Source organism: Arvicanthis niloticus, chromosome 6 (genome assembly GCF_011762505.2).
Source record: "Arvicanthis niloticus isolate mArvNil1 chromosome 6, mArvNil1.pat.X, whole genome shotgun sequence".
Taxonomy (NCBI): Eukaryota; Metazoa; Chordata; class Mammalia; order Rodentia; family Muridae; genus Arvicanthis; species Arvicanthis niloticus.
The window spans coordinates 70,554,389-70,581,835 of NC_047663.1; the positions used below are offsets into that span (position 1 = coordinate 70,554,389).

The 27,447-nt window shown below is 45.5% G+C and overlaps 1 protein-coding gene across 3 annotated transcripts in view; it reads left to right on the forward strand.

Moving 5' to 3' along the window:
* The window catches only part of Rufy1 (RUN and FYVE domain containing 1), a 37,476-nt gene that overhangs the window by 3,934 nt on the left and 6,095 nt on the right, over window positions 1–27,447 (forward strand). The window contains exons 2-14 of one of the 3 annotated variants that reach the window (XM_034506430.2): window positions 540–917; window positions 5,655–5,828; window positions 6,971–7,088; window positions 7,774–7,875; window positions 10,974–11,097; window positions 11,963–12,024; window positions 12,510–12,575; window positions 15,970–16,039; window positions 18,794–18,895; window positions 20,088–20,204; window positions 21,578–21,745; window positions 24,035–24,132; window positions 26,737–26,856. In XM_034506430.2, coding sequence (XP_034362321.1) covers window positions 5,669–5,828; window positions 6,971–7,088; window positions 7,774–7,875; window positions 10,974–11,097; window positions 11,963–12,024; window positions 12,510–12,575; window positions 15,970–16,039; window positions 18,794–18,895; window positions 20,088–20,204; window positions 21,578–21,745; window positions 24,035–24,132; window positions 26,737–26,856 — 1,307 coding nt within the window. In that variant the 5' untranslated portion in view covers window positions 540–917; window positions 5,655–5,668. Of the gene's footprint in view, window positions 1–539; window positions 918–5,409; window positions 5,543–5,654; window positions 5,829–6,970; window positions 7,089–7,773; window positions 7,876–10,973; window positions 11,098–11,962; window positions 12,025–12,509; window positions 12,576–15,969; window positions 16,040–18,793; window positions 18,896–20,087; window positions 20,205–21,577; window positions 21,746–24,034; window positions 24,133–26,736; window positions 26,857–27,447 lie in introns of those variants that run through there. The other 2 variants (XM_034506429.2, XM_034506427.2) reach the window with 2 other exon arrangements.

Here is a 27,447-nt window from a genome sequence, read left to right on the forward strand (position 1 = left end):
ATACTGTTCATTATAGGTAAAATGTGCCTGTGCCTCTCGAGAGTCATAGATAATCAATAACTATCTGATGAACAAGGGTGTATCTGTTTTCCTATTAGGGCAGTGACATAAGTGTAGACAACACTTTATTCCATGTTTACCAGACACCACAACCGTGTTAGATCTGTGCTCACACCATCACCTGTTTACCTCAGTTTCCACAGTAAGCCTGGATAGTAGAAGGGCAGGCTTCCTAGGTATGCCCCAGCAGCCGCTGTGATCAAGAGGCAAGGCTTGCAGAAGCCCCATGCTTAGAGTTGATGATAATTTTTTTTCAATGAGGCATTGTGTCTCACACCTCTAATCCTAGCATTAGAGAGACTGGGTCAGAAAAATTACCACAAGTTTGAGGCTAGCTTGACCTACATAGTGAGACTCCTGTCCCCCAAAACAAAATGACACAATAATAATTTTTTCTCAAATTTGGGGGGAGCAGATAATTAATTTTTATGTGTTTATATGTGTGCCTGGGTGAATTTATGCTTGAATCATATGTGTAGGTGCTTGCAGAGTCCAGAAGGGAACATCAGATCCCCTGGAGTTGGAATGAACTGCCTGATGTGGGTGCTGGGAACCAAAGTCAGATCCTCTGGATGAAGCAGCACACACTCTTAATTATTGAGCCAACTCTCCAGCTCGGAATTTGTGTTTCATAAGTGAAGCATGCTGAGACCAAGGAGCAGGGGCACTTGGAGCCAAGCTCATATGAGATCACCGTTTGCCTTCTCAAAAACTCTGAAACTTCTCCCTAACTCCTCAACTCCACTGTATCCTTAAGTGGCCAGGAAGGGCAGAGACAGAGCCCCTCTGAGGGCAGGGTGGAACCACAGCACTCTAGTCAAGCCACCGAGGAGGTGACTGTCACCCATCAATCTATGGTAAGGGAAGACTACTGACATTGGTGTTTTTGGTCTAGGCTCAGATTTTACATGGGCTTTATGAATTGTGTGGTAGTTACTATTATCTTCATCCATTTTGCTACATTTTTTTACTTATTTAATGAGAGATAATGTGGAGTGGGTGGTTGTGTGTGAGAGAGACAGAGACAGAAACAGATGCACACAGGGGTTGGTGGGGAGAAAGGAAACGAAGCAGCTATGGGATGTTGCAGGATGCTTTGATCTGTGTTTTAAGATATCCCACATGACCCCAGGTGCATAGTTGTCTTGTTTTGCTTGGGGGTTGGGGGGTTCTTACACATGCATGTGTGCGCGAGTGCTCGTGTGTACTGCTGAATCTTTCCAAGTGCCTTTGCACATAGCTCTTTAGCTTTGTCCTCTCAACATGGTGATATCAGACACACCGGATATACATAATAACATATCTTGCTTTTTAGAGTGAAACCTCCTAAAAGATGAAGGCCCATAGGGGCAGTCTTTACTTCACAGTTATTTAGATAGGCCTAGAGTTTCAGCTACTCACAAAAATTAGACCAGGTAGCATACTGGCAAGCCATCTAGAAGAAATTCTCTCATTTTGTCTGTCTCATCATGGTGTGAACTGTATCTGCCTGATCTTATCCGTGGTTTTTGTTTGGTTTTCTTTGGTTTTTGAGACACTCTTGTGTAGTCCAATCTGGCCTCAAACTTGCTATGTAGACAAGACTGGTTTCAGTCTCTGATCCCAAATGCTTGGATTCAGGAACATGCTAGCACACCCATCTTCCATGTGTCAGAACACCTCTACACACAACTGGTAAAGTCTTTTTCAAGTGACACAAGCTAGCTTTCCCCTTCACATTAGTGATTAAGTGAGCTGTAGAAACAAACAGAGAAAATGTCTGAGAATCTAGAAAGCCTGAGATTGTTTGTAGTGTCAATTTGGTGCCATAAGCACTACTCCATATTAGTGCACCATGCAACCTGGGATAAAATTAGTGGACCATGCAGCTGAGGATAATCTTAGTGGACCATGCAGCTGGGTGGTAGAGTGCTTGCCTGATATGCACCAGACTTTGGGTTTGATACCCAACACAAGCTAAATGGGCATGAAGGCACATGCCTGAAATCTCAGCACTTACAAGATGAAGCAAAAGAATCAGAAGTTCAAGTCATATTGTCTTTTATCTATTTCCTATTTTTAATGCATTCCTGTACATGTATGTGCAGGGCCTCACTGCCTGTGTGCCAGAGGATAATTTGCAGGAGCTGGTTTTCTCCTTCCAACATGTGGGTCCTAGGGATAGAACTCAGGTCTTCGAGCTTGGCAGCAGACCTTTTAACACACTGAGCCACTTTAACATGCTGGGCCAGATACTGACTTTAAACCTAAAATTGTGGTCTGGAGAGATGGTTTGGTGGCTAAGAATCCTGGCTGCTCTTTCAGGGGAGTCAAGTTTGATTCTCAGCATTCACATGAAGGCTTACAACTATCTATAATTCCAGTCCAAGGGTATGAGACACCCTCTTTTGGCCTCCATGGGCACCAGGCACACATGTGGTATACATACATATATGCAGGTAAAATACCTGTACATGCATAGCAAAAAAACCAAACCTTTAAAATGCTTTTCTAAAAAAGAAAGGAAGAAATATCTCTACTTTTGAGAAATACCAAATATATATTTCACCAAGACTTACCAAGTGGTAACTATACCTGTTAGTCGTCCATTTACACACACACACACATACACACACACACCTTGTTAAACCCAGAAAATTCAAAGTGATCTAAACGTTGCTTATTTCATTACCCTTTTGTCAATGCAGTATTTTTTTTTATCAAGTCTTTTTTCCATGACGTCATTACATTGAGACAAGCTATGGGTCAAGTCTTTTTTCCATGATGTCATTACATTGAGACAAGCTATGGGCTCGGGGATCACTTGCCTTTATAAAGCAAAAGAAGAATGCATGGGAAACCTGGGATCTCACAATGAGTGTACTGACAGATCTCAGGGGCCTAGTGTGCTGCTGTGTGCCTTTAATCCCAGCACTCAAGAGGCAGAGGCAGTCCAATCTCTGCATTTAAGGCTAGCCTGGTCTACAGAATGAGTTCCAGAACAGCCAAAGCTACACAGAGAAACCCTGTCTCGAAAAACCAAAATAAATAAATAAATAAATACTTTTAATAGGCTTTCTATGATTATGATATATTCATATTTTTTCTTGAAGAAGTCCTCCTTTCTATTATTTTTTTCTCTTAAGTTTTACAACTTTATCCAATTTCTTTCTTTAAAATGTAAACATTTAATTAGTAGGTTTTCCCAACAGGTAAAAATAACTTTACCACTCCTATCCAAATGCTTTACTTAACCAACTTCTTCCCCACAGCCAAGAGGAAATGTTGAGAACCGCAGAGCCAGCACCTCTCCCCAGACTGAGAGAATTTAGAAATGTTAGCCCCATTGCAGTCTTGCATATGTGTGTGTGTGTATACACACATACATACACATATACACACATACATTTCATATATATATATATATATATATATATATATATATATATATATATGGTATTAGATACCTAGAAATTCCTTCCCCCAAAGTCCAGCATTTAGACAAAAGCGAACCATTCCCTCAAGGACTTAAGAAGATAGTCCATACTTGCTAAAAGGAGTCATTCTCCTTATCTCTGGCATAAAGGACATAATGGCTCCTCCATTAACCTACTCCTCTGTCTGTTGCCTATTAGCATATTACTGTCCGTCTATGCTAGCCCCTTAGCTCCCTCATTCTCTATTTAGAAATGCCTGTTACCAAGTAATCTGGCTGGCATACCCCACCTTCAGTTCCCACCCCAGGTTAGCTTCCCATCCATCAGCGTCTCTTCTCTTCCCCCAGCTTCTCTTTCCTATATAACTCAGCCATTTTGTCTAAGAACTCTGTTGGCTTCCCTCTTAGCTCCCCCCACTCTTAGTCCTCTGCATCTCTTTCATCTGTTTGTACTCTCTCCCCTTCCCTCTCTTTTCTCTCCTTTTTTCTGTCTCCCCCTCTGCCAACACTCCTCTCATGGCCCTTCTATTCTGCTGCCCATACTCAGTCTGGACTCCACATGCCTCTGGCTATGCTCTCCCCCATAGCTACAATAAAACCTCCTCAGCATACCCAAGAGCAGTCATGTCCCTCATTTTCATTCAAAGGGCACCTACATGTTCCCTTTTAATTCTGTGTTCTCCTAAGTGTTCACATCCAGAATGTACTTTATCAACAAGAAGGGCAAAACCTCCCACACAAAAATTAACATTGAGCAAATGGTTTGCAGAAAAATAAAACAACAACAACAAAAACCCTAGAAGGCAATAGATGATGAAAAGTTGCTTGACCTCAGTAATAAGACAGCTGCAAACAAACTGGAATCTCCTGCGCCAAAGGACAAGATAGAAGGCTGGCACAGGCCAAGAGGCAGACATACCACAGGGAGACCCCTCCTCTGTGCTGCTTGTGGACCTGCAGGAGCTTTTAGTTTGAAGTCTTGGGTGTAGAGGAGAAGTGTTAAGGTTTTCTTTTTTTTTTTTTTTTTTTTTTTTTTTTTCAATTTGTGTATGTGGGAGGAAGATATGTGCAGGTGCCTGCAGAATCCAGAAAACCTCGTAGGATGCCCCGGAGCTGGACTTACAGGTGGTTGTGAGCCTAGGTGGTAGGCCTGGGTCCTCTGAAAGAGCAGTACATGTTCATAACGTGTTCATAACCACATAATCTCTCCAGTGGTGGAGTCTAATTTTTTTTTAAAACTCTAGGATGCCATTTTCTGGGCTTTAGCGAATATTTGGTAAGCACTTGTTCTAGATATCCCATACTAAATGTAGACAGACTCACTCTCCAAAGTGACGAGATGAAAAGTGGAAATGGAAATGTAGCTGAGTTATTTCTTTTGTTTTGTTTTTTTGTTTGTTTGTTTTTGTTTGTTTGTTTTTTCGAGAACAGGGTTTCTCTGTGTAGTCCTGGCTGTCCTGGAACTCACTCTGTAGACCAGGCTGGCCTCGAACTCAGAAATTCAGAAATCCGCCTGTCTCTGCCTCCTAAGTGCTGGGATTAAAGGCGCGCGCCACCACCGCCCGGCTAGCTGAGTTATTTCTAACAAACTTTTTTAAGGGTTTGCAAAACAGAATGGCCACAAGTCGTGGATGAAAGCTCAGAGTCTGAAAAGGAAGGAAGGAAGGACGCTTTCCTGCAGGCACGGATAATGGGACATAAAGACATCTGAAACCCTGTGAGCCTCGGGGAAGCTCCAACTAGATCCAAAGGCAGATAGGGCAAAATGGCCACCTTCCTCCGTGGGTGTGGTGCTGAGCTGGCTTCGTCCAATAAGACTGGTCAGGGGCGGGGTGAGGGTGGGGCAAGGCGCCTAGACTTTGCACCCTATCATTGGTCAGAGGAGAGACCAATCGCGGCGAATCTTGTTAGAACCAGCCCCCTAGCAACGCGTGGAGCCGCTTAGAAGAAGGCTCAGCTTGTAGCAATCTGTCTCTGCTGTCACACAAGGCGCCAGGGACTCGTAGAATCTGTGGCCTGCAGAAATGGACTGTGACTTGACTACAAACCCTGGATGTCCTCCTGCCAGTGCGTCGGCCCCCTGAGCAAGCCCCTGACCTTCTGCTGCACCACTCTGACCCCTCTCTCCTCCAAACCCCACACAACCCACTAACGAAGCTTTCTTTTCGTGTGCCCACAGCTTCCAAAGGTCAGATGATGGAGGAACGTGCCAACCTAATGCATATGATGAAACTCAGCATTAAGGTCTTACTCCAGTCTGCCCTTAGCCTGGGACGCAGTCTGGATGCAGACCATGCCCCCTTGCAGCAATTCTTTGTAGTGATGGAGCATTGTCTCAAACATGGGCTGAAAGGTGAGCCTGGGGGTTTTTGAGAACATAGGAATTTGGGCTAAGTCTTTGCCCTCGCTAGTGCCAAGCATTGCTGTGGGTGTAGAGAAGAGAGTAGCCCACAGAACAGACAAGCTCCCTGTGTCCCTGTGTTCTAGAGCAGCATTGTCCAGTAGAGATGGCACTGCAAGCACAGGTTCTTAGTTCTCTGATAGGCACTTTTTAATAGTAAGGCTTAAAATCCACCGTGTTTTACATTGCCAGCACATGTCATTTCAGTCCTTGGCTGAGCTAGCCACACTGCAGGTGCACCATTAGTAACTCGTGTGGCTGTTGGTGGCCTTGGGGAGCACAGTTAGAGGCCAAGATGGTGAATACAGAAATACAAAATGCTACCTACCAATTCAGTGAAGCAAAAAAAAAAAAAAGTGAGATGGTAGAGAATGAAAACAGGAAACTTTTTTTTTTTTTTGAGGGTTTGACATGTGATCTGAGACTTAAGGAAGAGAGAACACTACAGAGATTTAGACCCACAACATTCCTAGCATAAGGGAAGGGAGAAAAAACAAAAACAGATACAAAGGTGCAAATGGCCTGCATGGTCAACTGTGGCTTGAGGCAGACACTTGGTAACTGGGGAGTGTGGAGTGGGAGATGAGAGCCATGAAGTGCGGAGGGGCTGGACAATGCAAGCCCTTGGAGGTCATGACAGCGAGCAAGTATTTTCTTCTACGTAAATTTGGGGTTTACGGGAGACATGTGACTTTGTTTGCATCTTAAACAAGCAATCCCTTCTAGCCAAATGGAGGAGAAATTATGAGGGTGAGGGAATGAAGGTATCAGGAAAGCAGTTGGGTTATTATGTCGTTCAGGATGGAAGTGCTGTGACAGAAAGGAGCCCAGCACTGATGCTGCCACCAGGATTGTGGCAAAAACAAGGAGGCAGGATTGCGCAGATTTCAGTTCATGAGCATGGGATCAGAGAAAGCTCATTGCTGAAGGAAAGCAGAGCTGATTTGTTGTGTGGCCTCTGCTATTCAAAGGCCTGGGTCATGGGATACAGTGTGTAGCTTTGTAGCTGTGTTTGGCCTTTGAAAGGAAGACAGTGGGCCCCAGGAGAACCTGCAGCCCATTCTCATGATTCACACTGATGTTTCCCCTTTCAGTCAAGAAGAGTTTTATTGGCCAAAATAAGTCTTTCTTTGGTCCTTTGGAGCTGGTGGAGAAACTTTGTCCTGAAGCGTCAGATATAGCTACCAGTGTCAGGAATCTTCCAGAACTGAAGTGAGTAAGAAGCAGCAATGCTGAGCGCTTGCTTTCCGCCCTCAGATGTTTGCCTCCTCTGAAGTCCTTCCTAATTCGGAACACTCTGTAACAGAAGCCATCCCACCTGTGCTGCTGCTCACCAGCCACATGACCTCCAGTGAGCCGCGAACCTTTCTGGGCCTTGCACTCCTTCAATATGAAGACAGCGGTTGCCCCTTGCTACGTGGTTCACATCGTTTACATTTGTTGTTGGGCTGCAGATAGGGCTCGGTAGTGAAGAGTGCTCGCTGCTCTCACAGAGGGCTGGAGTTTTGTTTCTAGCACCCACAGCAGGTGAAGTGTGGGAATCAGGGAAACTGCAGATGTGCCTCCAGCCCAGTGACATGGTATTGCACCGCAAATATAAGTTGCATATATGAGCCGGTTCCTCAGAAATATTGATACTTTTAATACTTGAAGTGCCTGTGGTACAGAACTCAAAAAGCACCTAAATTTTACAGTGAGCATTCTCTGGGCCCAAACAGTACCTCTCTAACCCCTAAACTACAGTGTGGCGTGCGCACGTCTGTGTGTGTGTGTGTGTGTGTGTGTGTGTGTGTGTGTGTACATGTGTGTGCATGCACCCCTCCCACAGGCAATTATTTCAATCTGTGTTTTTGCTGTTCTTATGCCATAGTGGTCTCATTCTCTATTTGAATTCTAGGACAGCCGTGGGAAGAGGCAGAGCATGGCTTTATCTTGCTCTCATGCAAAAGAAACTGGCAGATTATCTGAAAGTCCTCATAGACAACAAGCATCTCCTAAGGTATCATAGACAACAGACATCTCCTAAGGTATCATAGACAACAGGCATCCCCTAAGGTATCATAGACAACAGCATCCCCTAAGGTATCATAGACAACAGCATCCCCTAAGGTATCATAGACAACAGGCATCTCCTAAGGTAGCATAGACAACAGGCATCTCCTAAGGTATCATAGACAACAGGCATCCCCTAAGGTATCATAGACAACAGCATCCCCTAAGGTATCATAGACAACAGCATCCCCTAAGGTATCATAGACAACAGGCATCTCCTAAGGTAGCATAGACAACAGCATCCCCTAAGGTAGCATAGACAACAGCATCCCCTAAGGTAGCATAGACAACAGCATCCCCTAAGGTATCATAGACAACAGCATCCCCTAAGGTAGCATAGACAACAGCATCCCCTAAGGTATCATAGACAACAGGCATCCCCTAAGGTATCATAGACAACAGCATCCCCTAAGGTATCATAGACAACAGCATCCCCTAAGGTAGCATAGACAACAGTATCCCCTAAGGTATCATAGACAACAGCATCCCCTAAGGTATCATAGACAACAGGCATCCCCTAAGGTATCATAGACAAGAGCATCCCCTAAGGTATCATAGACAACAGGCATCTCCTAAGGTATCATAGACAACAGCATCCCCTAAGGTATCATAGACAACAGGCATCCCCTAAGGTATCATAGACAACAGGCATCTCCTAAGGTATCATAGACAACAGGCATCCCCTAAGGTATCATAGACAACAGGCATCTCCTAAGGTATCATAGACAAGAGCATCCCCTAAGGTATCATAGACAACAGGCATCTCCTAAGGTATCATAGACAACAGGCATCCCCTAAGGTAGCATAGACAACAGGCATCTCCTAAGGTAGCATAGACAACAGGCATCTCCTAAGGTAGCATAGACAACAGGCATCTCCTAAGGTAGCATAGACAACAGGCATCTCCTAAGGTAGCATAGACAACAGGCATCTCCTAAGGTAGCATAGACAACAGGCATCTCCTAAGGTAGCATAGACAACAGGCATCTCCTAAGGTAGCATAGACAAGAGCATCCCCTAAGGTAGCATAGACAACAGGCATCCCCTAAGGTATCATAGACAACAGGCATCTCCTAAGGTAACATAGACAACAGGCATCTCCTAAGGTATCATAGACAACAGGCATCCCCTAAGGTATCATAGACAACAGGCATCCCCTAAGGTATTGCATCATTGTATTTGTCTATTACTTTCTAGGTGCAGCATAGTCTGTAAGTCATTGTCAAATAAAGAAAATAGAATGTTCATAGCTGAAATCAGAATCTAACTAGTCTTCAATACTCTGAGGTTTGGTTTGAAGTGTTTCTTTAGTGAACCCTAGTATCCCAGAAGCATTATGAGTGAAACTCACAGGACTTCATTTTTGAAATTCTGACGATAATTCTCCAAAAATATTAATACTTATAATTTGGTAACTGGCAGCCCATTCAATAAGTTTCAATAAAATGGTATTTATTAGACTGAATGATAACAGGAACAAAATAACTTTTAAACTAGTAACGATGGGTAATTTTTTTTTCTGGAAAGGACATACATATGTCATCCTAGCTGAAGATTTCATATCCAGTTTGTAAAATGTATATTTGTTAGCATTAGTGAAAACTTAAATAGTGGCTATCACTGAAATTTATGACTGACTCATTCTTTATATTTATGGTTTATAAGCAAGTAGTCATTGTAAAAGATTTTCTCTAGACTGAAATATAACAGAAATCTCTAGAGTTAATTCTCTTCTCTAGTTCAGATAAAAATATCCTTTTCATTATAGCCAAGACCCAAATTTTTCTTATCGTTTAATATAGCTTGTTTTAATTTTTGAATTTTCTTTCCTTTTAAATTTATTTATTTATTTTCGGGAGTTGTGGATACCATGGCACACATATGTGGGTCAGAAAAAAAAATGAGGAATTCAGTTCTCTTCTTTTTTTTTTTTTTTAAGACAGGATTTCTCTGTGTAGTCCTGACTGTCCTGGAACTCTCTGTGTAGACCAGGCTGGCCTTGAACTCACAGAGATCCGCCTGCCTCTGCCTCCCAAGTGCTGGGATTAAAGATGAGCACCACCATACCCAGCTCAGTTCTCTCCTTCAATCCAGTGGGTTCCAGAGATCAACTCAGGTTGTCAGGCTGATGGCAGGGGCCTTTGTCACTGGCACCTCACCAGCCAGTCATGAGGACCTAATGTTTCAGATAGCCAAGTTCTGTGACAGAGAGAAGCCAGTGAAGACACAGGGGCACAAGGCAGAATGACAGGAGAAGGGGAGAAGGACTGAGGGGAGGATCCCAGTGGAGGAGGCTGATAGGAAGCTTGGTGGCTCTCTGTCACAAAGCACCTGAGGGAATCAGTTTTAAAGAGAAAAAGGTGAAGTAGTGGCTCGGTATATAAACTGCTTGTTGTGCAGGCATGAGGTTCAGTCCCCAAGCACACATGAAAAAGCTGGAGTTAGAAGCTCTATTTCATGAAGACAACACACTAAAAAATAAAAAAGCAGACATCTGAGGACCAGCACCTGAGGTTGACTTCTGGCATGTACCCATACATATATGTGCACCCACACACGTGGTCTCACACAAACACACGTGCCTGTACAAAAGAAAAAGAAAGGCTTTGGCTCACCGGTTTCTGGGGTTTCAGTCCACAGTTGGTCCTTTTGCTTTGTGCCTGGGGCCAGGCAGCATATCCTGTAGGAAGCATGTGGTAGGTAGAGTAAAAACTGCTGACTTCTTGGCCAGAAAGTGAGAAAGAGGAAAAGGCAAAGGTCACACACCTTCAGAGCACACCTCCAGTGACCTAATGACCTATCAACTGGTCCCACTTCTAACTGCTTTAACAGCACCAAGGTGGGAAGCAAGTTGACCACATGGACCTTTGGGAGACATGTAGGTGAGGAAGAGGTGTGTGACATAGGAGGAAGGAAGCTCCCTGAGGGTCCCTGTTCCAGGGTCGGTGCCAGGCAGCAGCCTAGCGATGGAAAGGCAGGAGGACTGGGTGAGGTGAGTAGTAAGGGTGTTTGTGAGCAGCTCCCTGACACGCCAGTCTCTTGCAGTGAGTTCTATGAGCCTGAGGCCTTAATGATGGAGGAGGAAGGAATGGTGATTGTCGGTCTGCTGGTGGGACTCAATGTTCTGGATGCCAATCTCTGCTTAAAGGGAGAGGACTTGGATTCTCAGGTAATGTGGAATTTAGGCTTTAGTGGAATGGGCTAGGTCAGCAATTGTTTGCTTGAAATCCGCACACATCTCTATATTTTGATTGGATGTAATTTTCTGTAATGATCTCCATCTGTTGCAAAGCGAAGTTCTTGATGCAGGTGAGGACTACACTTATCTGTTAGAATTCAGATAAGTATTTTTGAACTTAGAGATTATGCTGGTTTAGTAAAGTGGTGGTTGTAGGTTCCTCTCAAAGATTCATGCCTTCACTAGCTCTAGCTAGATGGCTATGTTTCTAGCACCAGACATGGTTTCCCTCTTGTTGAGTGGGTCTTCAGTTCAGTGAGAGAGCTGTTGCTTACTGCCAAGGTGTCTGTACCACTCCTGGACCCTTAGTCTCTGGTGCCATGCTGGTCATTGTTTGGTTCATGTCGACCTTTCTCATAGCATCCAGGACCACATGCCTAGTAGCACCACCTACAAGGGGCTGGACCTTCCCAGATCAATCATCAATCAAGAAAATGCCCCAGAGGCTTCCCTACAGAAGCATTTCCCAGTTGTTCCCTCTTCTCAGATGATTCTAGCTTGTGTCATGTTGACAAAACAAACAAACAAACAAGACAGAGGTGCAAAGGACTTAGAAGTGTCAGATAAATAAGGCTGTCACTTTAGAAGTCTGGTGTTCTCTCTCTCCCTCTCCCTCTCCTCTGTTTTAAAATTACTTAATACACCCAAACCTTTGATGCTTTTTATAAATACCATGATCCTCCTATGGATGCACACACAGCTGTGGAGTGACCATCCTGAATTACAAAGCTTACAGGGTTTGTGGGGATGAGCACCGCCATGTTTGATCTAAGCCTGTGCCCTCTATTTCAATCAGGTTGGAGTGATTGACTTCTCCCTCTATCTGAAGGATGTGCAGGATCTTGACAGCGGCAGAGAGTGAGTAGTGTGATGCTCGCAGCCCCTCTCAAGCTGGTGACATGGGCTTGGGTTTGCTTTGCATCTTTAGCTTTGTTGAGTTAGTTTAGTCACAGAGGTGAGTCTAGTGGCATCCTGTTTCAGGAGTTGAGCTCAGAATAGAGCATGCATGCAAAAGTTTCCCTTTTATACCATCTCCTTTGCCCATCACAGCCCACTTCCTTCTAAGCCATGTGGGGTGTGTGTTTGTGTGTGTGTGTGTGTGTGTGTGTGTGTGTGTGTGTGGTGTAGCATATGGGTGGATGCATATTCCACAGCACACGTGTGGAGGTCAGAGGACAACTGTGTGGACCTGTTCTCTCTGACCACCTTTATGTGGGTTCTGGGAATTATACTCAGGTCATAAGGCCTGCATGGCAAGTACTTCACCCACTAAACTATTGCATCAGACTCCAACACGGTTTGACATGAGTCTAAGGTTCTCTCTTTGTGTGCTTTTCTCACAGGCATGAAAGAATTACTGACGTCCTTGATCAGAAAAATTATGTGGAGGAACTTAACCGGCACTTAAGGTAAGGCTTGCTCGTCAGTGCCACAGAGCTTTGCAGGGCTCTACTGTTTTAACTGTTGTGATTACGTTTTCTCTAAACGGAGAGACAAGTTGTAACCACTCAAGCCACATTTGTGTGTCCAGCCTCAAAGAGGACCCCCTCCTGATGAACAGCTTTGGGGAGACCTTGGGCTTTGTTCTGTGCTGTACAACAGCACAGAGAGAGAAATACACAGAGCCTGGAGCTCTGCCCCTACTCACAGCCTTGGGAAGGGGAACAAATGAAATAATATGAGAAATGAAGGAAGAGGGTAGCAGTGGTCCTCAGCCTTCCTAACACTGCGACCCTGTAACACAGGTCCTCGTGCTGTGCTGACCCTTAGCCTTCCTAATACTGCGACCCTGTAACACAGGTCCTCGTGCTGTGCTGACCCTCAGCCTTCCTAACACTGCGACCCTGTAACACAGGTCCTCGTGCTGTGCTGACTGACCCTCAGCCTTCCTAACACTGTGACCCTGTAACACAGGTCCTCGTGCTGTGCTGACCCTCAGCCTTCCTAACACTGTGACCCTGTAACACAGGTCCTCGTGCTGTGCTGACCCCCAGCCATAAAATCATTTCATTGCTACTTGATAACTTGTAATTTTGCTACTGTTATTAATCATAATGTAAATATTTTGGAGATAGAGGTTTGCCAAAGAGGTTGTGACCCACAGGTTGAGAACCACTGAGCTAGAGAGCTAGCTAGTTAAGAAGGCATATTGTGCTTCCAGAGTTCTGTTCCCAGTACCCACTTCAGGCAGCTCTCAACTGCCTGCAGCTCCAGCTCCAGAGGGGAGCTATCATCTCTGGCCTCCGTGGGCACCTGCACACACACACATGAATAGGTGTGTGTGTGTGTGTGTGTGTGTGTGTGTGTGTGTGTGTGTGTGTGTGTGTGTTAACCAGGGTCTGAATATATAGTCCTTGGCTGGTGTGGAGCCTGGAACTCACAGAGACCCGCCAGCCTTTGCTTCTCTAGTGCTGGGGTTAAAGGTGTGAACCACAAGCCTGGCTTAAAATGAAGTCTTACATCTAGGGGTAGGAGAGGAAGTCTGGGGTTGTGATTCAGAGACGCCCTAGATTTCAGCCACATCACAAAACAAAACAAAACAAACAAACAAAAAAACGAAAAGTTGAGTGAGGGATGGCATATGTACATGTACTTGAATTCCTTAACATAAGTGCCTGTGCTTGACCATCAGCATTAACTAACAATGAAGTGATCTGCCTCTCCAGTTGTGGGGAGACTGAAAATGCTTTCAGCAAAGATGGCTTGACATCTAGTTCAGAAACTTCAGTTCCTCCTCTTGTCAAAGAAAGGGCTTATTTCTGTCATCTTCCCCATTTACAGAATCTTTACATTTTTCATATTTTTTCAGTATAAAAGTAGTTTAAAATATTACAGAAGTGGCTGAAGGAATGGCTAAGTGGTTGAGAGCTATCGTTGCTCTTGCAGAGCACCCATGTGGTAGTTCATAACCCCAGTTCCAAGGGATCTAACGCCCTCTTCTGCCTTCTGTAGACACTGCCCACGTGTGGAGCACATATGTTCATGCAGGCAAACATCTGTACACATAAAAAATAAATCTAGGCTGGGTGTATCCGTGCAAGCTTTTAATCCCCACAAGGAAGAGGCACGTGGAGCTCTGTGAGTTCAGGACCATCCTGGTCTACATAGCAAGTTCCAGGGCAGACAGAGATACATAACAAAGAGACCCTGTCTTTTAAAAAACAAAAGAAAAATTAATAAATTTTTAAAAAGAATTTTCCAAAAATGTAGAAAAGTGTAAATAGGATTTAAACATTAACTTTGCAGGACTGGACAGATGGTTCAGCAGCTAATGCTCTTAACTGACGTGTTCAATTCTCAGCATCTATATGCTGGCTCATAACCATCTGTAACTCTAGTTCTAGGAGATCTAACACCCTCTTCTGAATTCTGCAGGCACCAGGCATACATGTAGTACAAATACATATGCAGTAAACATACGTGTATACAATAAGATAAATAAAAATCTACCTTACACTGGGGCGCTGGCTCAGTGTGTGAGGACCTTGTTATACAAGCACCTGAGTTCTGAGCTCCAGTTCCCACATAAAAAGCTGAGCATTGCCAGGTACATATGTAACTTCAGCCTTGGGGACATGGAAATGGGCAAATCCCTAGAACTTACTAGCTAACCATTCTAGCCAATTAGTGAGCTACACATTCAGTGAGAGACCTTGTCTCAAAGGTTGGGAGAATGGAGCTGGAGAGATCACTCGGTGGTTAAGAGCAGTTCCTGCTCTTGCAACGGCCCTGGATTTGGTTCTCAGCACCTACAAGGCAGGCAGATCACAACTGTCTGTAACTCCAGTTCCAAAAGCTCTAATACCCTCTACTGGCCTCCTAAGCTGCTAGGCACACAGATACACATAAGCAAAATACCCATATACATACAAATAAGTCTTTTTAAAGAAATAAAAACAAATTAAGATAAACTTCTGGCCTACACACACACACACACACACACACACACACACACACACACACACACACACAACTGGCAAGATTGCTCAGCAGGTAAAGGCTCCTGCTACCAAGCCTGATGACCTTGGCAGGGTATGGCAGCTTACACCTTTAATTCCAAAACACTTGGGAGGCAGAGATAGACAGGTCTCTGAATTCAAGGCTAGCCTTGCCTGGTTTACATAGTGAGCTCCAGCTCAACCAGGGCTACATAGAGAGACCCTATCTCAAATTAAATTAAATTAAATTAAATTAAATTAAATTAAATTAAGTGAGCCTGACCTCTGGGCCCCATGTAGTAGGAGGAGAGAAATAACTCCCATGAGTTGTCCTCTGAGCTCTGCAGCTGTACTGTGGCAAGTGACCCCTGCCAAATAAGTAAATAAATGTAATTTAATTTTTCTATTTTTAAAGACCTAATATGAGTGCCAATATATTTTTTATTCTCATCTATTATAGTAGAGGGAGATATTTTCTTTATAGCTGAATAGCTATATCCGTAGATTATTTGGAGGATAAGGTTTATTGACAATAGTTTTTTGTTGTTGTTATTTTGGGGTTGTTATGTCAGAGTCTCTCCTCATAGTCCTGGCTATCCTGGCACTCACTGTGTAGAGCAGGCTGGTCTGGAACTCACAGGGACCCTGCCTCTGCCTCCTGAGTGCTGGGATTAAAGGTTTGTGCCATCACATCAGGCTGACAACATTTTAATATTCACACACATGGAGAATTCCTACCCCCAAGTTCTGAGCAGCCCTGAGCCTTTCCTTTCATGCAAGTCAGGACTATCCCTTCTCGTTCACCAGTGGGAAAACAGTCCACTGTTTTAAGTTTATGCTGACCCCGTGTATTTATTCTCCATAGCTGCACAGTTGGGGATCTTCAGACCAAGATAGATGGCTTGGAAAAGACGAACTCAAAGCTTCAAGAAGAGGTTTGTAACTTTATCTTAAACAAAAGAATGACCCAAAGTTAAAAGAGAAGTGGTATAAGCCAGGCCTGTCATCCCAGCTACTTGGGAGCCTGAGCCAAGAAGATTGCAAGTTCAAAGCTGCCTGGGCTAGCGAATGAGTTCAAAACCAGCCTGAACAACTTAAGGAGACCCTGTCTCAAAAAGTACAGAGTGCTCCATGACGAGAGCTTGCCGAGTGTGTGCAAGGCCCTGGGTTCCATACATTGTACAGGAAGGAAAAAGAGAGAGAGAAAGAGGTGGGATAGTTGGTGCATCTGACCATAGCATCTCACTGGGAGGAAGGGAAGCAAGCCTCCCAGAACTGCACAGGAGACAGAGCATCTGTGCACCACTGTGTAGGGAGGGTTTCCTGTAAGACACTGAGGCTGATCTTGAGGCAGCTCCCAGCAAGCTCGGTTTTATCACCTGGGGCAATGCACTATACCATCAAGTGGATGTGAAATGGGAGTTTTCTTCTCTATCCACCTCTGCCTTAGTGTCACATGCTTCCCTGCTGCCCCAGAGAACACAGACTACCCCAGAGGCACCCCAGCCCACCCCTTCTGCTTTGGCCTCTCAGGAACACAGATCCAGTCTCCCCACAGTGTGGTCTTTCTCTGCTTTCTCACTAGGAAGAGAGAGACTGAAAGGACAGGAAGAAGGAGGGCTGAGGCCGAGGAAGAAGGCTTGCTGCCCGCTGCCCGGCAATCTCCCTGCTGGATACATCTTGTCTCCTGTTAGCAGGAGGGGGGTTGCTCAGCCTTGAGACTTTCCACAGGTAGTAGGAAGGAGGAGAGCTTTGAGAAGGGGCTTAAGAAGGAGCCCCTAAAGTGTGCATCCTAAAGTGTGGAGGCGGGATGCAGCAGGCAGGGTCTGTAAGTGAAGGACCCACCAAGGCTCACTGTGGGCTGCTCTCCTTAGGGGCTCTCAGGGGAGGGGCTCAGAACTGCATTAGTTGAAGAATACACAGAGACAGTATTCCCAGGGGATTGTCATGTGAGGTGCCACTTCAGTTAGCCCACATACCTTGCTTGGTAGGCAGGCCTTAGAGCCTCCCAGAGATATGTAGGTCTTTAAGCCTCATTCTCAAGTCTCCATGTTTATAATTTTGTTGTAGAAATTAAGTTAGTTTATTGTGGTATAAATACTCGCAAGGGAGGGGTTGGAGGCTTGGTTAACTTGGGAACAAGGCACTGCTCCCAGGCAGGTGGCAAGCTTCAGCTGGAGATCTGATTGTACTCTTGAAACTCAGGGGCTGGGTGTTTTCTTCAGCAGACTGTAGGAAAACACTTGCTTTAGAGAAACGTTCACAGAGGAATAGGAAGTAGCCGATAGTTGTCACCTGCTTCTTCCCCTTTGACAACTAAAGCCTCCAGGGCCTTAGGCTGTTCTTTCTTAGGCACAGCAGTTACTGAGAAAAGTTAATCTGGGGTCTTAGGAGAACTCTGAAGGGTTTTAGAGGGCAGTTCAGCGTCTCAGGATCCCTTCACTGAGGAAAAATGAACAGATGGCTTACTTCTTGCTCCTTCTTCTGGAGAAGCTGCAAGCTGGAGCCTGGAGCTGGAGTAGGGAGGGGTTGGCATCTGTGTTGTCCATCTCCTTTGCCTCCCATGATCTTTGCTTACTAGACACACGCATGAATGAATCCAGCTATTCTTCCCTTAAGCCATGATGACACATCTCAGGAGAGAAGGTTCCTCTGGGGCCTATTTCTGATGACTTAAGTTTGATTCTTTGCTCCAAAATCTTTAGTCTCCCTTGACAATAAAATATATTTCTGCTTATCAAGAAACTGAACATGAGAGCTGGTGAGATGGCTTGGTGGGAAAGTGCTTGCTCCATAGCATGAGGAATTGTGGTGGCATCTCCTGCCCCTGAGTCAAAGCCCCACACCACCGCATGTACCTGAACCCCAGTGCTGGGAAGCACAGACAGGCAGATTTGTGGGCTTGCCAGGCCAACAAGCCTAGCCAGACAGCACACTCCAGGTTCAGGGAGAGACCCTGCCTCAGAAACTACAGTGGAACAATGGAGACCCCCACTGTCAACCTCTGGCATTCACATGTGCATGCACAGGCAAGGGTGTGTACACACATGCAACAACAAATGGGGCTAGGAGTGGTAGCACGCTGTGCTAATCTCAGTACTTGGAAGGCAGAGGCAAGCGTGTCTCTGTGAGTTCCAAGCCAGCCAGTAGCGACACAGTGAGACCTCATCCCAAGAAACAAGAAAACACTCTGAGATCTCTCTGCTTCTCATAGCATAAATAGTCCTCATTTTACACATTTGGGGCTTGATTTTCTTAACTTACCGATGAGAGTGTACCATACAACATGTCCTCCCTCTGTTGGTAAAAGAATTTCTCAAGTCATTAAAAGCTATTCTAAATGTTTGAGTAATGGCAGATTTCTGTTTGGTGCTTTTGTAGTAGTGGATAATTTGTATGTGTATGTACATAAATTTCCACTCACATGAAGCATGAAGTAACTGATTTTGCAATGTGGGAAAAAGTTGGAGAGGGTACAGAAAGCCAGGATAGGGCGGGTGCAGCAGAGGTTTTACTGCATCAATGTCTCTGGAAGTTTGAACCATACATTTCCTATTTAAAGCAAGGAAATAAAATACAGGTGTTAAGGTGTGTTATAAATTGTAAAGCCAAGTAAGTGTCAACTCTTAATATGGGCAGCAAGATTAATTTTGATGTTAAAAAAAATGTAAGAAATCTTTCTTAATCAGCTTTCAGCTGCAACAGACCGAATTTGTTCCCTACAAGAAGAACAGCAGCAGCTGAGAGAACAGAATGAATTAATTCGAGAAAGAAGCGAGAAGAGCGTGGAGGTGAGAGGCTGACCTAACAACCGGGCGGTCTTTCTCTCTCTCTCTCTCCTCTCTCTCTCTCTCTCTCTCTCTCTCTCTCTCTCTCTCTTCTCTCTCTCTCTTCTCTCTCTCTCTCTGTCTCCCTCTCTCTCCTCTCTCTCTCTCCTCTCTCTCTCTCTCTCTCTCTGTGTCACACACACACACACACACACACACACACACACACCCCATTAGTTTCAAGCTTGTAGTTGATCCTTGGCATCAGCAGGAAAGCTTCGGGTCCCCCTAAGAATAGTGAGTCTCTTGTATAAAATGTCCTCACAGTCACAGATCACCTGCACATGTCCTTGAGGATGCTTTAGACCTCTCTAGATGACCTGTGGAAATGGTGGCCATCCTGGCTTTTCTGGGGAAGAAAGACCGGAGCCTGTGCTGTGCAGAAGAGTTGCTTTCACTGTTGCCACTGCCTGGTCGCTGAGTAAGCTCATGTTGAGCCTCCAAAGAGCGAGGCCAGCTATGGTTTAACTGCCCCGGTCTCCAGGGTGTAGAAAAGGTGTCTTGTATGAGCAGTACTCCGGGGTTCCAGTTTGTTCTTTTAACTTTGGCTCAGTGCTGAGTGGGCTGTCATTCTGTCCCTGGCCTAATGGCTGGGCACAGCCTTCCTTCTACACTGTTTTAGCACTTTGTTCCTCCTGCACTGCATCTGTAAGGTTCCAGGTTGGCGCTCTGCCTCACCTGGTGGCTTACAGGTAGAGTTCAGGTCTGAGTTACCACAGCGCTAGGTGAGAATGGTAGTAAATGCAATGTGATGGTTCGGTTCGAATAGCAGCCTTTCCCCCCAGGAATTCTTGTCCTGTTGTAAAGAAAATTAACTAAACCATTACACCATTTAACTTGTTATAAAACTCTGTTGGGTTATCCACATGTAATAGCGCACCTGTGAGTCTATCTTTAAAGAGGCAGAAGCAAGAGGATCACAAGTTCAAGTCCTGCCTGAGGTACATAGTGAGACACTGTTGCACAGCCATACAAAATGTATTGGTCTGCTGGCATCCTTCGTCTTTCAGGTTATTACATCTTTAAGATCCATCATGTTTAAAGGGTAGGAAATTATCCTTTTGTTGTTGTTAAGGATTGTGATATAGTTTGAAGTGTATTGTCGCTAGTCCACTTTCCAACAGCCAGTCATTCTTGGTGTTCTTGTTTCATTCAGATAACAAAACAGGACACCAAAGTTGAACTGGAGACTTACAAGCAGACCCGGCAGGGCCTGGATGAAATGTACAGCGATGTGTGGAAACAGCTGAAGGAGGAGAAGAAAGTCCGACTGGTGAGACCCAGGGCCTTAGGAAGAGTCTGTCAGCTGCCCTCCAGATGAAACCTGTCTACACCCCACATGCATGCTCACACCTGCCGGCACTCCTAGAAAGCCGGAAATTGTCCTTTTTAGCTCATGTCTGCCCTGCAGTTCTGTGTCATCATCTGTGTCTGTTCCCATCGTCTGAGTCTTCTCTAGCGGCTGCTATGAGACCAGTTCTGGCTCCTCTGCCACAGGCTCTGGCCCCTGGCCCACTTGTTTCCACACTGTGCACTGGTAGCAGCAGTTCCCTTTTGAGCCCAGTTCTCCTGTGTGTTTTCTTGTCTTGGCTTCCTGGAATGCATATGGGACACTGTGTCCTGAGGTACCCAGGATAGAAAGAGCTATTTCAGAATGGTGGTAAATGTTCCATGATAAAGCCCAAAGTATTCAGACACTCTAGTCTTGCTCCCTGAGGTCTGCTGGTACTCAGCCACAAGCTAAGGGATCCTGCAGTACATGGGTTCTGTTTTCTAGTTTGAGACAACCTGACTTCTAGAACTCCAGGCTCATGTTGCCAAGTCAGTGTGCATCGCCCAACGTTGAAGGCCACATATCTCTGGATTATCTCGGCCCACCAGCTTCCCAAGTAATGACAAAAGACTTTTTATTAATTATGACAGTTCAGGCCTTGTTAGCTTAGGCTAGTTCCAGCCAGCTTTTATAACTTAAGTTAACCCACTTATATTAGTTTACATTCCACCACGTGGCTTCTTACCTCCTCCACTTCTACCTGAGCCTGGCTCTTCCCCAGAGTTCCTATCTCTGCTGGAATTCCCACCTAGTCTCTCCTTTGCTGTAGGCCATCAGCTCTTTTTTTAAACCAATCAGAAGGTGTTGGGAGTTTATAAGATGTGCTGCAGCTGCCTGTAATCAGATCCTTGCCAGTACAGAAACCAGTATTTGAATAATACAGAGATAACCTTTACATGGTGCACAAAAAGTTCACTCCAGCATTGACTTGATACAAAGCCAGCTTTCACTCCACCATAAGAAAAGGGGGACAAAGAGCCAGGTGTGGTGGTGCTGCACTCCCAATAACTCAGGAGCTGAGGCAGGAGGATTATGAGTTAAAGGCCAGCCTAGGTTACACAGTTAGACTTCTCCAAACTGAAAAGAGGGAAGAGAGAGGAACAAAAGAGGAAAGAGAAGGGAGAGGAGGGACAGAGGAAAGGAGAGAGGGAAGGAGGAGAGAATGAATGAATGAATGTAATTCCATCAGACTTTCCTTCCCCTGCACTCCTGCCCTGTCCTGCAGTGACTCACAGTCACTGCCCACACTCCCACCTTCACTGAATATGACCCCACCTCTGCCTCAGTGCTTCCCCTTGTACATGTGTTTACAGGAGCTGGAAAAGGAACTAGAGCTCCAGATTGGAATGAAGACGGAGATGGAAATTGCCATGAAGCTACTGGAGAAGGACACCCATGAGAAGCAGGACACACTCGTTGCCCTCCGCCAGCAGCTGGAGGAAGTCAAAGCAATTAACTTACAGATGTTTCACAAAGTTCAGGTGAGAGCTGGCCTTGGGTCTGTACCACACACACACACACACACACACACACACACACACCACACCCACTGATGCCTTCCAGTGCTCTCTTCCTTCAGAGTGTACAGACAAGCCTAATCCTCAGCTCCCATGTTATTGTAGTGTTTTGGTTTGTTTGTTTGTTTGTTTGAGACAGGGCCTCAAATATAGCCCCGGCTGCACTGGAACTCACAACATAGACCAGGCTAACCTCAAACTCAGAGTTCCATCTGCTTCTGCCTTCTGAATGCTGGGGTTAGAAGTGTGCACTGCTGTGTCTGCTGCATATATTTATTTTTAAAGGTTTATTTTTATGTATGTGCATACATGTGTGTCTGTGTGAGTGTATGCACACATGTGTATGCAAGTACCTGAGAAGGCCAAATACCTCAGATTCCTTAGAGCATTTGTGAGCCGCCCAGTGTGGGTGCCGGGCTCTCTTGACAAACCATCTGTTTTAAGTTTTTACAGTTTTTTCAGGTTTTGGCTCATGCAGAGACATAGTAGTGTGTGTAAGGGAAAAGTGCTCTAATAATCTACTAGAATCTTTGAACATGGAAGTTCCTCTGTGACAGGGTGAGCCCTACAGTCACTCAGAGACCTCAGCAGCCTTCCAGTTGTGCCTCTGAGAGAGAAGAGGAAAAGGAGCCTTTAGAGCCAGCCAGACACATCCTGTCTCCAAGTGAGAGGGAGGCTGTGCACACTGCCTCTGGAATGCTCCGTGGGGATGGTGATCATTGGAGCTGCAGGGCTCTAGGAGCTCCATCTTTTCTGGGCTGCAGCCTGGTGAAAGAGAATATTTGTTGGTGGGCATATAATTGTCTGTCTATAGTTAGGCCCAAGATTGCTGCTGGGAGGTTCCGTCCAGACGCTGCATCCTCCTCAAAGGCCACAGACTCTGGCTATTGGCCAGGAACTCTCCAGCTGCCCACATGACCCATGAGCTAGAAGCCAACTGTCCATCTCACATTGGCCTATCACAGCCTATGATGATGAGGTAGAAACAGATTATGCAGTGTAGAGGACCAATTTGGAAAAGAGACAAGCACACTGTCTGAGTAGGAACTGCCAAAACCACAGTCCTGAACAGTGGACTTTGTTTCTTCTTCTGAAAGGACTTTTGTGTCACCAGAGGGCCACCACGATCCTTGGCCACATTCTGAAGGAGTTCAGGGAGTGTGTCCTTCTTGAGGATAAACAGCTTTGATGGCCAGCCTCTTGCTGGAATCAGTTTGCCAGCCTGGTGCTTGTAATAGGAACCATATTCTTAAGTATTTCTCATAGCAGATTCTTGAGTCATTGGCAGTACTGTCACCTCTGTCACAGGCTCTGGTCATTTCCCTCCTAATTTCAGTGAATGCAGGTCTCCCTCGTGATCACTGCTTTGCATGACTGTCAGGGTCTGGGTCTACACGTGTGTCTGTATCTCTCTGTTTTATTAATAACGGATCATCCAAAATCCTAGACTTACGTAGAGGAACTGGGGTCTAACAGACTAGACTGAATTAAGCCATAGAATACCCAGGTGGCATCAGGGTTGATCATGTCGGAACCACCCCACACTAGGGTCAGAAGTGTCATTGATAAGGCAGATCCCCCTCGCCCTTATTATGCTGTCTTCTCTGCATTTCCTCTGTAGCTCTGTGTTTGAGCTGAACTACACGCAGCGCGCTGTTTTGTTTTCTTGAGTGCTTTCCTTAGTGTAAGCGTCCACCTGAGAGCACCATCTGTGTTCCTTAGGACTTCCTTCCTGCAGCCTCTCTGTAGCCTCTTCCTTTACAACATGTCTTTCATGACTACAAAGTGTTCCTTCCTGCTTCCTGGGTACCTGTTCTGATTAAAACCAGGACACAGTGCGTCTCACAGACATGGCTGAGGAATTGCCATGCCTCTGACTGGCTCTTCAGCCCCCAGGCAGTCTCTTCTCCTCTGAGTGTCCCTTTCTTGATAGGAAACTGAGGCTGACAGGGCCTCCCTGAGAACCTTCCAGGGGACACATGAACTGGCAGGTACACTCAGGCTCTGAGGATACTCAGGAGCAGAGTTCACACTGACTGCAGCGAGCCAACCCCAGTACCTGACCCTTTTTTCTTCCATTGCCAAAGCTGGAGTCTGACCTAGTTTGTCTTCCTGGGCTCTAGGGAAGAACAGCCATTATTGAAATACTCTTGAGAGTGTCATAGAGTATGTGTTAACAGTGAGGCCTGCACATCATGCAGAGGTGTGGAGGAGAGGTAAGCAGCTTACAACCCCCTCTCCTTGCTTTGATAGAGTGCAGAGAGCAGTTTACAGCAGAAGAATGAAGCCATCGCGTCTTTTGAAGGAAAAACCACTCAGGTGATGTCCAGCATGAACCAGATGGAGGAAAGGTAATCACGTCCCTGGTTGACAGGCATCTCTGGAAGGTTCTGAGCATCCTCGGGCCTAGAGATAGACTCCCACTGAAAAGTACAGCAAAGTTGGGATGACTATTCTTCCTTGGCCATCCTCTGCCTTGGGATATAGCAGCCTGGCCTAAGCAGTGTTCTGTCTTTCAGTCAGTTGTCAGTCAGTCAGGCTTTTGACCACTCCATCAGAGTGTTCTCTCAGGATTTGAAATTAGACAAAGAGTGGATTACCACTGTCATATACAAATATCAGATCAGCAGTGGATCAGAATAGAGTTCCAGGAACTAAGAGATGGCTCAGCAGTTAAGAGCACTTACTATTGTTGCAGAAGACCCCAGTTCATTCCCAGCACCTGTATTGTGTGGCTCATAATGACCTTTAACTCCAGCTCTGTGAGATCATCTGGCCTCTGCGGACTCCAACACACAACACACAGATATATTCACAAAAATAAATTTTAAAAAAAATGATAGCATCCCAAACAGACCTTCACAGATGTGGCCAGCTGCTTTTTGAGAGATGCTGATGCCAAACAAAGGTTGTTTGCTAAATAGTGTCAGAGCAATTGGTACCTCATCTGCAAACAATGCCTCTCAACCCACGCCTCTAATATGATACAACAGGTGCCTCAAAGGAGATAGTAAATTTCAATGTAAAACCAAAAACTGTAAGTCTTTTAGAAGGAAACAGGAAACTCTACATGACCTATGTCTTAGTTACAGTTTCTTTTGCCATGAAGAGACACTATGTCCATGACATTTCTTAAAAAGGAAAACATTTAACTGGGGCTGGCTTACAGTTTCAGAAGTTTAGTCCATTATCAGCATGGTGGGAAGCATGGTGGCAGGCAGGCAGGTAGGCAAACATGGTGCTGGAGAAGGAGCTGAGAGTTCTACAACTGGATCTGCAGGCAGCAGGGAGAGAGACATTCTGGGCCTGGCTTGAGCATTTGAAACCCCAAAGCCCACTCTCAGTGATACACTTCCTCCAACAAAGCCACGTCTCCTAATCCCCGCCTGCCAGGCAGTGCCTCTCCCAAATGACCACGCATACAAATACATGAGCCTATGTGGGCCATTTCTGTTCAACCACCACAACCTTTAAGAGAAAAACTGCAAGAATTTAGACTGTATCAAAATTCTAAACTAGGCAAGGTGTCACTAGCCTGTAATTCCAGCACTCAGAAGGCAGAGGCAAGTGGATCTCTTGAGTTAAAAGCCAGCCTGGTCTACAGAGTAAGTTCCAGGACAGCCAGGGCTACACAGAGAAAGCTTGTCTCAAAAATCCAAAAGAAAAAAAAAAAATAATGATATTGTGGTGGTTTGAACACGCTTGGCCTCAGAAATGGCACTATTAGGAGTGTGTCCTTGTTGGAGGAAGGGCATTCCTGTAGAAGTGGGCTTTGATACCCTCCTCCTTGCTGCCTGGAAGCTAGTCTTCTCCAGTTGACCTTTGGAACAAGATGTATAATTCTAAACTCCTCCAGTGCCATGCATGCCTGGACACTCCATTCTTCCTGCCATGATGATAATGGTCTGAACCTCAGAACCAGTAAGCCTGTTGGCCCCAATTAAATATTGTTCCTTATAAGAGTTGCCTTGGTCATGGTGTCTCTTTACAGCAATAAAAACCTAACTAAGACAAATATCAATAAAATAATACTTTAAACTTTCATCCTGTGAAAGGTAGTTAAAAGAATTAAAAGGAATTCTTATGACTTTAGTGGAAATTTGCAGATAATATCTGACAATGAACTTGTAGTAGACTATATAAAGGACCAAGCAAACCAAACAATTCAACTAGAAACAGATGGAGCTGGGGGAAATGGCTCTGCGGTTAGCAGGACTTGCCATGGGAAAGCATAAGGACCTGAATTCAGATCCCCAGAACCCACATGAAGCCGTGAGCAGTAGCACAGATCTATAAAAATGGAGTGCCTATGGCAGGACAGGAGGCCAAGAAAGGCAAGTCCATGGCAGTCTGTGGACCAGCAAGCCCTGTGCACACAGTGGCAAATACGGATCTGTCTCAGTAAGATGGAAGGGAGGATTGACGCCTCAGGTAGTCCTCTAACCTCCACATGCACATGCCTTTGATCCTAGCATTCACCAGGCAGGGGCAGGAAGATTTCTGAGTTCAAGGCTAGCCTAGTCTGAGTTCCAGGACAGCCAGAGATAAACAGAGAAACCCTGTCTTGAAAACTAAAAAAAAAAAGGGGGGGGGGAGGAGTATCCATTCATCCATCATATAAATGCCCAATCAGGTGACGAGCTGTGCGTGGTGGTGCACACCTGTGTGTGGTGTACACTGAGGCAAAGGTAGGAAGATCATGAGTTTGAAACCAGTCCGAACTAGGTAGTAGTAACTTCAAGGCATACCTAAGCTGTAGAGCAAGATACTATATCAAGAAAAAAAGGAGGGAAGGAAGGAAGGAAGGAACAAAGGAAGGAAGGAAGGAACAAAGGAAGGAAGGAAAGAGGGAGGAGGAGAGAGGGAAAGTTACAGCTCAAGCTGAAAGTTTTTAGCTACTAGAGGTGAGCCTTTCCTTACAAAGATGGAATCTGTGTGCTTGGCATTGCCTCCAGGTTACAGCAGGCGGAACGGGCCAGGCAGAGGGCAGAAGAGCGGAGCCACAAGCTGCAGCAGGAGCTCAGTGGGAGGGTCAGTGCCCTGCAGCTACAGCTGTCTCAGCTGCGAGACCAATGGTGAGGATCTGGGCGTTGCTGGGTCAGCTTGTGAGGACCAGGAAGAGGTGGCTTCCTACCTTTCGTTTTGTTTCCAGCAAGAGTAGGAAATCGCCAGTCCCCCACCTGAGTTCACCCTTGCAAGGATAGGTTAATGTGAGCGTATGTCAGGTATAACACCCAAACGTGGTTCACACTTGAGAACTGAGGCAGGCTCCAGGAGTCGACGGTGAGTCAGGGTCCAGCCAAACTCACCCCTGATCTTGGTCCCTTTCTCCCCACCCTTTGGTATTTTCCCGTCTACTGAATGTGGGCTGTAAGAAGCCAAGCAATACTGAGCTTTGTTGCTGCTCGGGTCCTTGTATAATCATCAGTGTTTTCCTCTCATTGGCATCATAACCAAGTACATACTTGGCAGCTCCTAGTCTTTTGGGGGCTCAGGTAGCCATAGAGAAGGAAGAGGCGGCAGCAGCATGGTTTCACTCTATGTAAAAGTTTTGATGTCCATGTGGTCATTCAGATAGTTCCCCATATCTTGTATGGTAGATTGTGGGACTTCCATGGAAATCTCCCACTGAAACTAACTATAGTTCACTTTTGGGGAAACAACAG